At 43.1% G+C, this 16,213-nt stretch overlaps 1 protein-coding gene across 3 annotated transcripts in view; it reads left to right on the top strand.

Moving 5' to 3' along the window:
• Window positions 1–16,213, top strand: part of LOC126356204 (zwittermicin A synthase ZmaJ) — a 133,537-nt gene that overhangs the window by 100,337 nt on the left and 16,987 nt on the right. For all 3 annotated transcript variants that reach the window (XM_050007011.1, XM_050007009.1, XM_050007010.1), the window contains exons 6-7: window positions 3,348–3,615; window positions 6,372–6,539. In XM_050007011.1, the coding sequence (XP_049862968.1) occupies window positions 3,348–3,615; window positions 6,372–6,539 (436 nt within the window). The remainder of the gene's footprint in view (window positions 1–3,347; window positions 3,616–6,371; window positions 6,540–16,213) is intronic.

The following is a 16,213-nucleotide window of genomic DNA, read 5'->3' as shown; positions in this document are numbered from 1 at the left end:
CCTCCTCTCCCTTCCTCCCTCGCCCGTATCTCTGATCAAGATCTGTCTGATACTCGCTGTACAAACCGTAGATAAGTGACGATCAAATCACCAGCTTGCAAATGTAGTGGTCTTATGAACTTTCTACACTCAATTACAATGCTGTTCCCCAACAATCTACGAATGAAATGTAATATCAGATTTTTTTTTCTACGTTTAAAGATCTGTCTAAGCGTAAATTTTGTTAGTGTTTCTGGATTTCCTTACAATCGTCCAGCACCGATACTTGCCTCCAAACAATAGCGTAGACACCGAATAGTATTATAGTGCTGCTAATCCTATCCGATAATTCGTTATGTATAGTGAGATCCTATTACGCTTTCATGGGGAATCCCCGATGTTACTTTAGTTCCTGTAGAACGTTTGCTGTCCAATGAAACATACTGGGTTCTATTAGTCACATTTGTTGAGCCAATCGTGTGTGTGTGTGTGTGTGTGTGTGTGTGTGTGTGTGTGTGTGTGTGTGTGTGTGTGTCTGTGTCTGTGTCTGTGTGTGTGTGTGTCTGTGTCTGTGTGTGTGTGTGTTTGTAGTCGGCAATATGGTACACAGTATCATCTTGTGCCCCCCCCGTGGCAGTGGTGGTGGTGGTAGAAAATTGTGCATCATTAATAATATTTGTTGAGAATATATCAATTTTTATTTGCTTAACAGAGAGAAAATGAGAGTTGGTAAAGAGCAGAAAAAAGAACAATTGAGATAAAAAACTTAAATTGAAAATAACAAATTTATTATATGACAGATAGAACAGATGAAAGATAAATTTTACGTTTAGTCCTTAATAAGGTACATACACTATGTGATCAAAAGTATCCCGACACCTGGCTGAACATTATTTAAAAGTTCGTGGCTCTCTCCATCGGTAACGCTCGAATTAAGTACGGTGTTGGCCCACCCTTACCCTCGATTGCAGCTTGCACTCTCGCAGGCATACGTTCAATCAAATGTTGGAAGGTTTCCTGGGGAATGGCAGCCCATTCTTCACGGAACACTGCACGGAAGAGGGGTATCGATGTCGGTCGGTGAGGCCTGGCACGAAGTCGGCGTTCCAAAACATCCCAAAGCTGTTCTATAGGATTCAATCAGGGCTCTGTGCAGGGCAGTCCATTACATGGATGTTACTGTCGTGTAACCACTCCGCCACAGGCCGTGCATTATGGACAGGTGCTCGATCATGTTGAAAGATGCAATCGTCATCCCCCGAAGCAAAAAGGTGCTTAAAACATCAATGTAGCCCTGTGCTATGATAGTGCCACGCAAAACAAGGGGTGCAAGCCCCCTCCATGAAAAAGACGACCACACCATAACACCACTGCCTCCGAATTTTGCTGTTGACACTACACGAGCTGGCAGATGACATTCACCGGGCATTCGCTATGCTCGCACCATGCCATCAGATCGCCACGTTGCGTACGGTGATTCGTCACTCCAAACAACGTTTTTCCAATGTACAATCGTCCAGTGTTTACGCTCCTTACACCAAGCGAGGCGTCGTTTGGCATTTACCGGCGTGATGTGTGGCTTGTAAGTAGCCGCTCGACCATGAAATCCAAGTTTTGTCACCTCCCGCCTAACTGTCATAGTACTTGCAGTGGGTCCTGATGCAGTATGGAATTCCTGTGTGATGGTCTGGGTAGAAGACTGCCTATTACACATTACGACCCTCTTCAATTGTCGGCGGTCGGTGTCAGACGACAGACGACGTACGGCTCTGAGCACTATGGGACTCAACTGCTGTGGTCATTAGTCCCCTAGAACTTAGAACTACTTAAACCTAACTAACCTAAGGACATCACACACATCCATGCCCGAGGCAGGATTCGAACCTGCGACCGTAGCAGTCGCACGGTTCCGGACTGCGCGCCTAGAACCGCGAGACCACCGCGGCCGGCACAGACGACGTACGCCTGTAGGCTTTTGTGCTGTACGTGTCCCTTCACGTTTCCACTTCACTATTACATTGGAAACAGTGGACCTAGGGATGTTTAAGAGCGTGGAAATCTCGCGTAGAGACGTATGACACAAGTGACACCCAATCACCTGACAATTTTCGAAGTCCAAGAGGGCCGCGGAGCGCCCCATTCTGCGCTCTCACGCCGGCGTGATTTGTCTCAGCGATAGCACCTGAAGATGGCGACCAGATGGATCGCCGAAATGTCGTGTACTGAAGACGATCATACCCGTGAAGAGCATAATCAGATTGCAGTTTGTTCGCTATGCACCATTTGTCGTATCTTCTGTATTTATGTAGTCACAGCCTTTAATACGACTGGTATATACAAGACTGCCTAAATATTATCTCCACGATGACTTGTCATTTAGACAGGTCGTCCACTTCTTTAGATTCCAAATTGTACTTGAGAATGGCTATAAGGCCGGAATCATAGTGTGCAATAAATGAATACAAATCTACAGTTAAATGGGAGAAACGTCTTTCTAAAACAAAGTAGAATACTTTAAAATACCTCTGTATTGTTAGTCCCAGGACCCTCTAGTGATACACGTTCTCGCAATAAATTTGCGTTAAAGGTTTAACACAACACGCCAAGTACTAAATTTAGAAACTGTAAGTCTTGAGGTAGCATAACGCTTCGTCCAGTAGTTCAGAGTGAGGGCACGTAGCGATTTCCAACAAACTTTATCCACAATTTCATACGTTTACAAAGCTTTTTCTCGCTGACATATAATGAAAGTTTATTGCTTCCTACATTTTCGCTGTTTATGCAGTAAAACATGTTTCAGGCCTGACATTTTAAGTTACTGCTTCTTTATTACTAAGTCCATTCCCAACGGTCTCCATACAGTATCCAAATACACTCCAAAATATACCTGCAGAATTATATGATTGTACGACACAGTCCTATAGTTTAGGAGACATGACATCATAGTCATAGATATCTGTGAGAAAATATGTACTGTTCGTCAAAAAGGTCTTCCATGGACATATAAAAGGTAAAACTTTTGTTGTTTACTAGTTTTCGTTTTGCTTTTATTCGTCTATTGTTGAATAATCCAAAACTAGTGAAACATGGATATAAGTATGGTTTTGCGTTCAACCACAAAGGTTTTACATTCTCAACTTCAGATACTTAACATTCATGCATGTACAGCGAGACGTTTGAAGATGTTTTATACCCTGCACTCAATCAGGGTGGGATGGTGGATTTAACAGTATTATACTACTGATCTATTCCTATAACTTACGCCTATTTTCCTAAGATGTACGTATCCAGGTCTTTCGTAAGTCCTGATTTCATTATGGATTCATAAAAGAAATGTAGCTTACTTTTCGACTACGACGCATGCGCAGGTGGGCCGCCTGGTACTGGTGCCATCGCTTCTGCGCGCGCTGCTGCTGTACTTGGAGCTGCAGCCGCGAGGGGCGCTGCTGTCGCAGCTGCGGCTGTGGGTATGCAGTGGCGAGAGCCTCCCCGCCGAGCTGGCGCGGCTCTTCTTCCGCCGCTTCCCCGGGCACACGCTAGCCAACTTCTACGGCAGCACCGAGGTCATGGGTGACGTCACCTACCACCTGCTGCGCTCGGAAATGGACCTGCAGCTCTTCGACAAGGTCCCCATAGGTAATACAGGCTCCTCTAAGTACACATCGGCTGGTACATCCAAAGCGGCAACGCTGTCACCAATCATATTCATCCAGAATCGAATACAGGATTTTGGTCTAAGGGGGAAGGGGAGCTGAGCTTGTAGAATTTTTTTTTTTTCCCCACAGGGCCATCTCTAAACACTCTAGAGTAAAGCAAGACGTTTTCCTAATGTGTTAAAATTTTCGGGACTGTTAAGTCTGAAAATTATTTTGCAAAGAATTCATGTATTTTAGATTAAGAAGAAACAAAGTTCCGGGGGGGAGACGAGAGGGTGCTGCAGCCTCACAGCGCGCCCCAATCCCCCTGGATTCGCCTATGCATTCATCTAAAATCCCTAACTCACACTAAAATAAAAAAGAGGAAAAGTTACTTTTATATCGCATTGCTTAAACTTGGTAACTTAAGCAATACAAATTGAATATAAACGCAAACGATCATATTTCCTCTTTATTTTGTGCTGAATTTGTCATGGAAGTTGAGACTATTTTGCTCCTAATCGAATAGAAATGCCTGTTATAAATAATCACTGCCCAGTTACTATTTACCCTTCTTCTCCTGACCTTACTAGCCTCTGTTTATAAACACAAGTGAAAAAGTTTTGTCGCATGTTCTGTTGGTTCAAGAAGCTTCTACACAGTTACATACTTTGCAAAACAGCTGTATTCCATTAAATTTGAACTTGAATGTCATCACGATTGTTACGAATCGGCCTGGCGGTTCTCTGACTGAGATCTGATATTGCAGTGATCAAAACAAAGATTGCTTATTGCATAAACTGGTATTGCATAAACTGGTATTGCATAAACTGGTATTGCATAAACTGGTATTGCATAAACTGGTATTGCATAAACTGGTATTGCATAAACTGGTATTGCATAAACTGGTATTGCATAAACTGGTATTGCATAAACTGGTATTGCATAAACTGGTATTGCATAAACTGGTATTGCATAAACTGGTATTGCATAAACTGGTATTGCATAAACTGGTATTGCATAAACTGGTATTGCATAAACTGGTATTGCATAAACTGGTATTGCATAAACTGGTATTGTTTCACTAGCCAAGGTTCTTTGATTGCAAAAGTAAAAACTCTCTAAAAGCTAATCATTCACTTAAATTAATTTGCAAGGCAATAAAATACAACACTAAGTTTAATTAACTTCGAAAGGAACCATTCATGATGGAACCAAAACTACACAATCTTTGAAAATGTGCATAATTTCAAATAGTACTACTGCAAATTGGTTCATTAAAGATTTATACGTACTTGTACTTTAATCACCTGTGAAGCAGGTATTCTTGGTAAAAATATTTACACAGTCTTGCATTGTAATCCTACAAAACTACATTTCATTATAAACTAAGGATACTTCAGCAAAAGCCTATCAAACTTCACTTTTATGGTTTTAGCTTTAAAATAATTAAGGTTCTCACTTTCCTATTAATTGATCTTTAAATTTTTGTACTTGAACTCCCTATCTTAACCACTTCGTTTGGAGTAGTCCATAAACAAATGATTTAAATTTTACTCTTACTTTAACTTTTGCTACTCCTTCTACTTCAGACAAAAAGTCACTTTTAAATACATGAATTCCAGAATCGTTAATTTAAATGAGGATACTCAGTTTTAGTAGTGCTTAGCGGAGGAGCCTGTGTAAGTCTATGATCAGGATTGAAGTTCCGGTTTCGTACACGAATTGCGGTTTTATGTCATTATTGAAACACACATTAACTAATCCATGCCAATACGCGTTATGTAACAATCTATGAAGTCTGTGAAGCGGTGGCGAAGGTTAGAGACAGACAAATTGGCGGCAAACTGTACTCACGGCTCTTGGTGGATGAATGCTGTATAAAATCTGTTCTTGGCGTCAGATTTTCAACATATTAGAGCAATTCCATTATTCCGTGAATACCAAGTAATAGCAAGATCCAAATCAGAGGTAAATCTCTTCTAATGCAACTTCCAATTGCCTCTTAGCACCATCGAGGAGTACCGTACTAAAGCTAGCCACACACTGCGTGCCGTTCACACAAAGGAGCCGCTCAGTTCGGCCGCAAAACCCACCTTTTACATCGCGCCATGCCACTTCCGTTGTGGAGAGACATCCCCACAGAGTTTACATGTTACAAATATAAGTGCCCTAAGCATGAACCAGTTTTTAACATACTTTCATAAACATATTCATATTACAATAATTTAAAATTTAAAGATATTCTTTTCCTTTTTTCATATATACCTTATAAAACTCTAGTTATCTTGCCATACATAGAGTTCAAACAACAGACTGCACACTTAATAAATTGTGGATACACAGTTACTTAAAGTAAACCTACTCCTAATCGATACAAGTGTCACGCTCTCCCCCTCCTTCACCTGCCTCCCTCCTCCAACCCTTTCCCCAACAGGTTCCCTGTATCTGCCCCCTCCCCCAAAGCCCCAGATGCATGAATCACACAGTCTTTCCCAACACATTGGAGCACTTTGGACTTGCAAAACATTCAGGAACCATACGCCTTGCAATGTTACAATACCCAGAATGGTTGTACTCCCAGGGGGATTATTCAAATAGTGCTATACCATCGGCTTCTGTCTCGGTAACTTCAAGCCATAAAGCACCGAAACTGACTAGCATCACAAGATGAAGACTGAAGTGTGGATGGAATATGCATCAACAAAACAGCTTGTGTGTTGTGGTGTTTACAGAGCGGCGGTATCTGATCTGCAGGTGTTCCAGTGGACAACACTTTGGTGTATGTGGTGGACACTCAGTTCCGGCCGGTGCTGGCTGGTGACGCAGGGGAGGTGCTGGTGGCTGGGCGCAACCTGGCGGCTGGCTATGTAGGTGGCAGAGACCCGCACCGATTCGTTGCCAATCCACTTGCTGTCGATAGGGGTGAGTACATTACGCTACTCTGATGGAGCTTTCACCTTTCCAGCTCGGTGCCAAAGAAAGAAAGAAAGACAGACAGATAGATAAGTGTGTGTGTGTGTGTGTGTGTGTGTGTGTGTGTGTGTGTGTGTGTGTGTGTGTGTGTGTGTGTCCGTCCTCAGAACTGGAGTTGTAGGTAACTTCTTTCGTGGGCATGGATTTACTTAACCACCAATTTTTTAAATACAGCAGAACTTTAACTACACTACTGGCCATTAAAATTGCTACACCAACAAGAAATGCAGATAATAAACGGGTACTCATTGGACAAATATATTATACTAGAGCTACATGAGATTACATTTTCCCGATTCTGAGAAATCGGTACCCAGAACAACCACCTCTGCCCGTAATAACGGCCTTGATACGCCTGGGCATTGAGTCAAGCAGAGCTTGGATCGCGTGTATAGGTACAGCTGCCCATGCAGCTTCAACACGATACCACAGTTCATCAAGACTAGTGACTGGAGTATTGTGACGAACCAGTTGCTCGGCCACCATTGAACAGACGTTTTCAATTGGTGAGAGATCTGGTGAATGTGTTGGCTAGGGCAGCAGTCGAACATTTTCTGTATCCAGAAAGGCCCGTTCAGGACCTGCAACGTACGGTCGTCCATTACCCTGCTGAAATGTAGGGTTTCACAGGCATCGAATGAAGGGTAAAGCCACGGGTCTTAACACATCTGAAATGTAATGTCCACTGTTCAAAGTGGCATCAATGCGAAGAAGTGACAGAGACGTGTAACCAATGGAACACCATACCATCGCGCCTGGTGATACGCCAGTAGGGCGATGACGAATACACGCTTCCAATGTGCGTTCACCGCGATGTCGCCAAACACGGATGCGACCATCATGATGCTGTAAACAGAACCTGCATTCACCCGAAGGAATGACTTTTTGCCATTCGTACACCATTGCAGGAGCTCCCATCTGTGATGCAGCGTCAAGGGTAACCGCAGCCATGGTCTCCGAGCTGATAGTCCATGCTGCTGCAAACGTCGTCGAACTGTTCGTGCAGATGGTTGTTGTCTTGCAAACGTCCCCGTCTGTTTCCTCAGGATCGAGACGTGGCTGCACAACGCGTTACAGCTATACGGATAAGATGCCTGTCATCTCTATTGCTAGTGATACGAGGCCGTTGGGATCCAGCACGGCGTTCCGTATTACCCTCCTGAACCCACAGATTTCATATTCTGCTAACAGTCATTGGATCTCAACCAAAGCAAGCAGCAATGTCACGTTACAATAAACCGCAATCGCGATAGGCTACAATCTGACCTTTATCAAATTCGGAAACATGATGGTACGCATTTCTCCTCTTACACGAGGCATAACAACGCTTCACCAGGCAACGCCCTTCGGTTGCTGTTTGTATATGAGAAATCGCTTCGAAACTTTAGTCATGTCAGCACGTTGTAGGTGTCGCCACTGACGCCAAAGATGTGTGTAATGCTCTGAAAACCTAATCATTTGCATATCACAGCATCTTCTTCCTGTGGTTAATTTTTGCGTCTGTATTAAGTCATCTTCGTGTGTAGCAATTTTAATGGCCAATAGTGTATATATAGATTGTGTGTGTGTGTGTGTGTGTGTGTGTGTGTGTGTGTGTGTGTGTGTGTGTCTCCTGAGAAGTGGAGTTGTAGGTAGCCTCTTTCGTGGGCATGAAATTACTTAATCACCACAACAAGACTTCAACTAACTATGGTAATGTTTACTGCCACGTTACGCCCAGTATTATTATTCTTAGATCTTTAACATTGGCAGCGATCATAAGGCACAGACGATCGGCCCGAAATCCCAGCTACTGTCAACTAATAGGGATTTTATGTCTTCAGGACTAGGGAGCTCAGTCCCGAGGAAAAACGTGACAAATAGTATTCTGTGTATAAGGGGCAGTCAAATGAGACACATGGAAAACAGTATGTAAACTGTTTATTATTTGAAAAGTAATCGCCATAATTCTCTGTGAGAGACAACGATCTGCCTTCGTGGAAAAATATTTTAACTTGCCTATGGAACCAAGGTTGTACCCAGGCGTGCACATCTTAGTTAAAAGCAAATAGACGACCGAGAATGTCTTTCTTCAGGGCTTCAAAAACATGGAAATCGCCTGTGAAGAGATCGGGCTGTGGAGGATGTGTAAGGGCTCCCCAAGCGAAACTTCTGCAGCGTACTCGAAACACGTTGGCAACATGTGGGCCAGCCCAAATGTCTCCTCATAGATGGTCGTACACGCCCGAAACTCCCAGGTGCGTTCCGAATGCACCGACAGCCATCCATAACACCAAAGTTTTTAAATATTCCAACACACAATTCATCGGGCTCAGTTAGGATGATCTGGAGGGGCATGGTATTGGCAAGCCATGACCGACACACTTGCTGTCGAAACCATTTACCAGATGATAAAATCAAACGAGGGGTGTTTATAGGTGTGTAATTTGTCTCTCACTTGCGGTGCTCCGAAACAAACATCGTTACACGTTCAAGTGTTCTAATATTGGCATGACTGCGCCTGTGTGTGCGGCTTATCGAGAAAACGATTGGTTTCCGGATTTGCATTTATTAGGAACCTTTTTTTCGATTCGTTGTTCTGTATTCGCCCCCCCCCCCCTTCGTTTGCACCTCAAATATAAAAAATCCTGTACATATAGATGCTGAGTGTCAACAAACTTAGGATGTAAAGCCGACGGACGGGTGTTTCTTTTATGAGGAGCTCTTGTACATATTGCGTCACACGGGGATAGCGCAATACTCTTACAGCTACGTAACCTGTATGCTTCGTGCGAGGTGAAAGCCAACGAATACTCGTCCCCATCTCTAGCATCATTGTCTTCTTAGTTTCCTTGACCTGGTAACACGTTAGCAGAGTTGCCGTGTACCAGACAGCGCCGGTTGGACAACATTTTTCCACACAAGCGACATATTATTAGGTGCTCCCCCCCCCCCTCTCTCTCTCTCTCTCTCTTTCTCTCTCTCTCTCTCTCTCTCTTTCTCTCTCTCTCTCTCTCTCTCTCTCTCTCTCTCTCTCTCTCTCTCTCTCTCTCTCTCTCTCTATCCCTTTTCTTTTCTGTCGTACGTGTTCACACGTGTTACTTTTCACTACTAATTGTGAAACGCACTGTATACAAATCTTGCACTTGGACCCCTTTGGCGCCTTCTTTCAACTTGACGCGTCAAGCAACCACTACTTTTATTGTGATACGTCCCGTACTAAAATCTTAAGAATTGTGACGCGTCTGGCACCCTTTCAACTTTGCGCCTCCAAGCGGCGGCTTTTGTCGCTTGGATCTTTAACCACAAGAACGTACACGACATCTGAGCAAATTCGTGTCAGTCTCACGGTGAATGGTGAAACAGTTTAGAGATTTCACGACAGATAGTTCTAGGCTCACGTGCTAGTAGACAGTACCAATTACATGTTCTGGCTTTACTGAATTGATATGTCTGTCATTTTGGCGGAGCCGGCTACGTCTTCGCTTTATGAAGGAATTTCTCTTCCTGGGCGCGAGAGAGGATAGTGGAGGGGAGGAGGAACAGCTGCCCCCTTGCTCCCCAAGCTGGATACGCCCTACTTAGTCAACGGCAGCAGTGGTAGAGCCGGGTTCACACAGGCAACAAAAGTATCGCCACTGCTAATTGCGATCTGCAGTTGCTTAGTAGTTGCATGTGTAAACTCCTAGTTTTCGGTGGCGCCATTTAAGGAGGACAAATTTTGTCACGCCACAAAAAGTTGAACTTGGTTCTACTTTGTTGCGCCATTTTGCCTTCTCCACAATCGAATAATGTCGTTTGATTGCTGCCTCGCGGCTGGATTCAAACCTTTCTAGTGCGTATACGCTCGCAGATAGTGCTTTCGTTTGTGAGTTTGCTATTAATATGTCGAAAAAGTGGTCAACAGAGACAATTGAGAGATTCTTGGAGGTGTATAAAGAACGAGGATGCCTTTGGCGCCACAAAAGCGAATCATACGAAGACAGAAATTTGATAGATGCTGCATTAATTGAAATAGTAAACAGTATGCGTGAATATGTACCTAGAATTGATGTAGCTACAACAAAATTAAAAATTTGAAGCATTCTAAATGCTTACATGAATGAACATAAAAAAGTACTGAAATCACCTAAAAGTGGTGCGTCTACAGACGGTATTTATAAACCCAGCCTTGCTTGTTTTGAAGCTGCAGACCGGTTCTTAAAACATGTAGTCGAGACAAGAAAGACGAGAAACAGTTTGGTAAGTAATATTTTACATTTATTGTTTCCAAAAATCTTATTTAGTAATATGTACAGCTGTTTTATCAGCTGAGACAAGTGACGCCATTTTGCAAAATTGCGCAATACGAAGAATTTGTGGCGCCCTGTGTGAACTGTAGCTCACAGCGCCACACCAGAACGACTTGACTTGTGGCGATACTTTCGTTGCGTGTGTAAAGCCGGCTTAACACCGGTTCCCGCCAGATCACCGATGTTAAGCGCTATCTGCCTGGGCTAGTACTTAAATGGGTAACCATCCGGTTTGCCGCGCGCTGTTGGCAAGCAGGGTGCACTCAGCCCTTGTGAGGTAAACTTTGAAAAGTTGCGGCTCCGGTCTCGGAAACTGACAAGGGCCGGGAGAGCGGTGTGCTGACCACGTGACCCTCCGTATCCGCATCCAGTGGCGCCTGTGGGCTGAGGATGGCACGGCGGTCGGTCAGTATCGTTGGGTCTTCATGGTCTGTTCGGAAGGAGCTTAGTTTAGGTTAGTCATACGTTTTTATTTTATATTATTCTTGAATACTATGCTGATAACCGCGTTGTTCGTTTGAGTGCTATACGTCACTGTGCAGCGCGTGGCAGTTGTACTTTTCACCGTTGTGTGTATTCCCGCTCCACCAATTGCGAATGGAGCACAGAAAATGACTGTGTAAGCTTCCCAGGAGCTCCATTATTAACGTTACTCTTGGGGCGTTTACGTGAACGAAACGCATAAGTACCAGCTAATAAAGTGTGCCAGGTGCAACCGCGGCGAAGGTAAGATTGCGTTCACAACGGCACCGACAACGCTCCTCAGACGCAGTCACCAGAGGTAGCCCGATAAGTCAAGCAGTTAGGTTAGGTTAGAATCTAGTCTGTGTATGAAGTAGATGAGATTTAAACCTCCAAGTGTGGGGTGGACACCACGACACGTCTGTTTGAGAAGAGCGCAGCAATGCGGCGTTTGCTATTGAAGATATGCCAAGTGAGCTATAAATGTCTCGTAAAGACTGTTTCGAGTACTGTTAACGGTCTTCAGTTACTGGAATTACCAGACAAGTATTTTACGAAATATCCAAGTGTTACGAAAAGACGTAATTTCAATGGTACACAGCACAAAGGATCTCTGCAAAACAAGTTGTTCAGAGTATTTTTTATTATGCTACAGTGGCAACTTCGGTGTGTGAAGGTTTTGCCAATGAGGTTATGAGCACCTGGTGGTGGTGGTGGTGGTGGTGGTGGTGGTGGTGGTGGTGGTAAGTTCCTATGGGACCAAACTGCTATAGTCATCGGTCCCTAGGCTTATACACTACTTAATCCAACTTACGCTAAGGACAACGCACATCCATGCCCGAGGGAGGACTCTTAACCTCAGAGTGGGGAGCCACGCGAACCGTGCAAGGTGCCCAAGACCAAGCGGCTAGCCCGCACGGCAACATAATGGTAAATTTACCTGGTGGAAGTAGATGTTTCTATTACATGATGATTGGATGGCACTTTGTGAGAGTATACAAATATTATTTAATGAATGGAAAGTAGATTTGTGGTTTCACAGCAGTTCACTTTATTCTAAAAACTGCAAACATTAATGTAATACTGGCAGCAGGTACATTCAGATTTACCACTGGAAACTTCACTGCTCTTGGAACACTTGTCCATTGGATCTGAGAGAAGACGTAAGATTTGTGGTGGCAGTAGTATTTCAGATACAGTGTAATGTTTAATAATGAAAATAAACTATATGACAATGCGCCTTAGGGCGCTTGCTCCAACATATCGTACAAAAACTTGAAACGGTATTTTCCAGAACGCGGAATGGGCCTATGATGGGAAAGATATAATCGCCAGTTGTCAAATGTCGAGGTGTCGCTTCTAGATTCACTTGAGCCAGAATTGCATCTTTAATATAATCTCACACCTCTAGGCAAGCACTCGAAATCTGTTTTGCTGAATTTTCGTGAAGTTGTGCAAACATATGACAACTAACGTTCAACGACTGTCATTCAGTGTACGTGAGAAGGATACGGTTTGGAACAAGATACTGTGAACACCTAAAGCACTGTTAAGTGGAAACACGTACGTACACCACATTTGCAAACCACTTCATGCAATAGAATAATCTGCCTACTGGCTATAAAACGCCAGTAAGCAGTAACAATTTGTAGACAAGTAATGTCCATCTACAACAAAAAATGGCTCTGATCACTACGGGACTTAACAGCTGAGTTTCAGTCCCCTAGAACTTAGAACTACTTAAACATAACTAACCTAAGGACATCACACACATCCATGCCCGAGGCAGGATTTGAACCTGCGACCGAAGCGCCTAGAACCGCCTGGCCACTCTGACGGGTCCATCTACAACACCCCAACAAGATCCACTACAGAAACTTCAATCATGAGCAACAAGATCCTTGTCACTTGAACAAATTGCTTTCCGAGGTTATAATCAAACCTAAAATTTCTAATGATTTTTGCCTACCTGTGCTTTCCAATACACCTGCGATTTCATTCTGTCGATTACGAAGTATATGCCGATTATGGTAGTTTTCTTCCTCGGAATGCCACGAACTACTCTTTCAACTAAACTTGTCAGTTTCTCACAGTCCATCTTTCGTGTCGTGTCGGCCAATATGACCGAAAAACTGAATCGAATTTCACTGACTGTAGTAAAGTCCGTGAATTAGTTTCGCTTGTCAGTGACAAAATGCCTACGTGGTAATGAGAACAGAAAGCTTGCTGAAACTGGTTGCGCGTAGCAGATAAATCTTGAATTCGAACTGGAAAATATTCGTTAAAAGTTGTTTGTTGCCGTAAAGAGCTCGACAGTATCTATTGTATTCGTTACAGATTCTGAATGCGAAATAATCTGGGTGAAAGTAAGGATCAAAAGTGGCAACCGTTCACTTTCATGCCCTAAAAGCCGTAATAGCGGAACGCTTTAAGGAAAACTTGGAAAAAATCGCGCGTGTGTGGACTGATCTTGCTAGACCTACACCTATACCCAGCAAACCACTGAAGTGCATGGCGGAGGGTACTTTCCGCTGCACCTGTTATTACATTTTTCCATTTCATCCCCGTATGGACTACGGGCAGGGTGATTGCTTAAATGCTTCTGCGCTTGCTGTGATAAATATTGTCTTCGTGATCCCTGTGGGAGCGATATGTAGGGGTTTGTAGTATTTTCCTAGATTCGTCGCTTCTAGTTAGTTCTAGAAACTTTCTGAATAGGTTTCCGTGGCATAGTTCCCGTCTGTCATAACGATCATGACTGTTCAGTTCTATCAGCATCTTCGTCTACCATCGGTTAAGCAAACCTGCGCCCATTCTTGCTGCCCTCCTTCGTATACGTTCAAATCCCCATCAGTCCTGTTCGATATGGGTCGTACAAGTATTTTGCATGCAGTCTCCTTTACAGACTGATAGTTTTCCTACTGTTTTACTAGTGAACCTAAGTCTGTCACCTGTTTTACCAATGACTGAGCAATCTCATGTCCCTACAAACTGTTACACACTGGCATTTGTATGAGTTGACAGATTCCAACTGTAACTCATGTATATTGTAGTCACAGAAAAATACGTTTTTTCGTCTTGTGAAGTAAGACATTTGCACTTCTTAAAATTTAAAGCAAGTTGCCGATCTTTGCGCTACGCCAAAATAGAATCAGAATTAGACTGAATATTTATGTTGCTTTCCTCAGATATTATTTCATTATAGATAGTTCCATCATCTACGAAAAGTTTTATGTTGTTAGTAGTGTTTCCTGCATGAACTTGAACAGCAAGGAGCCAAACACACTTAGCTGGTCCAGAACTTGAAGTTACTTCTACACCTGCTTCTCTCAAAGATAACATCCTGTGTTCTCCTAACCAAAAAATCAATCCAGTTACAAATCCGCTCGGTATCCCATAAGATCGTACTTTTGATAAGCATAGATGCGATACTTAGTCAAATACCTTTCAGAAGATAAGAAACAATGCATTCATTCATGGCTTTCTGGATGTCATGTGAGAAACGAGAGAGAGTTGGGTTTCACACGATTGATGTTTCAAGAATCGATGGTTGGTCGGTATTGAGGTCATTCTGTTCACAATACCTCATTACTAGAGATCAGATTATATGTATTTGCAAATTTCACCGGTTACTGCATATTTTAACTAAAAACCAGTGACGATGCATATTTTCGTTCTATGTTTACAATATTTTAAAAATTCAGACGGGCGGTTTCTAGCTCGATCTAGTGAGGATGTCACAGATTGATAGCAACCCAGAACTGCGTGCGATCCCTAACAGTGGCTACTGCCTAACGAAATTATTAAAGTCGAGCAGGAGCAGCCATGCTCCTAACCCGGGGTCTGGTTAATCCCCTCCCTCGTCATGCCGTTCGCGTCGGCAACAATTAAATTACTCACCAAGCTTTTACTAGCATGTCCATTGTTTAGCTTTCTATTTACTTGTACACAGTTGAACGTGTTCACGACGTGTAGTGTGTAACGTGTTGTACGCTATGCCGCCCAAAAAAAGAAACGTAGTTTCGTGGATAGCTGATCATCCTGGAACATTTACATATGACGAAATTGTTTTATACTGTCGAGTTTGCGAGAAAGACGTTTCGTGCAAAAAAGGTTTCAAATACACCAGCGTGTCAAGACAGGTTTTCATATCGGAAGAATGCAGAAGAAAGGACCACGAAAACTTCTGACTACAGTAAGTTCCAGTAGCAGGGGTTAGTCTAAATGTAACCAGAAAAAGTCTGTGTAACATGGAGCTATTTGAAGCATTCATTGCAAGCAATATTCCTCTTCAAAAACTTGCAAACCCTATCCTCAAAGGCTATGCAAATATTGCTTATATCAAAATATACCAGATGAATCAACGTCGCGTAAAAATTACACACTGATAATTTACCTAAATGTTCTGGAAGAAATTCGCGATGAACTCAAGGGCAGCATTATCTGGGTTTCAGTTGACGAAATTAGATTCTTGTAGCCGTTACAATGCAAATTTAATTGTTGGTGCTTTAAAAGTGCCTTCTTCCTATTTAGCGGCCTGCAAAGAACTTAAAAGGAAATCATTCTACGACCGCCAGATTTGTCAATGAGGGTATTAGAAAAAATATTTCCAGAATCTTTAGCAGATGAAAGGGTGTTTGTATTTATTTCAGATGCTGCTCCCTGTGTGATCAAAGCAGAAAAAGCCCCCAGAGTACTTTATCCCAATTTGATTTATGTGACGTGCTTTGCTCATGGATTACATCGCCTTGCTGAAGTACGTTCCACGTTTGTGCGTGTAAATAAACTGATTTCATCCACAAAGAAAGTGTGTCTAAACGCTCCTACTCGTGTCAAGATCTACAAAGAAAAACTACCAAATGTGCCTTTTCTTCCCGAACCAGTGGTACC

Source organism: Schistocerca gregaria, chromosome 3 (genome assembly GCF_023897955.1).
Source record: "Schistocerca gregaria isolate iqSchGreg1 chromosome 3, iqSchGreg1.2, whole genome shotgun sequence".
Taxonomy (NCBI): Eukaryota; Metazoa; Arthropoda; class Insecta; order Orthoptera; family Acrididae; genus Schistocerca; species Schistocerca gregaria.
The sequence above is the reverse complement of the archived record's forward strand: the minus strand, read 5'-3'. Positions and strand labels throughout refer to the sequence as shown.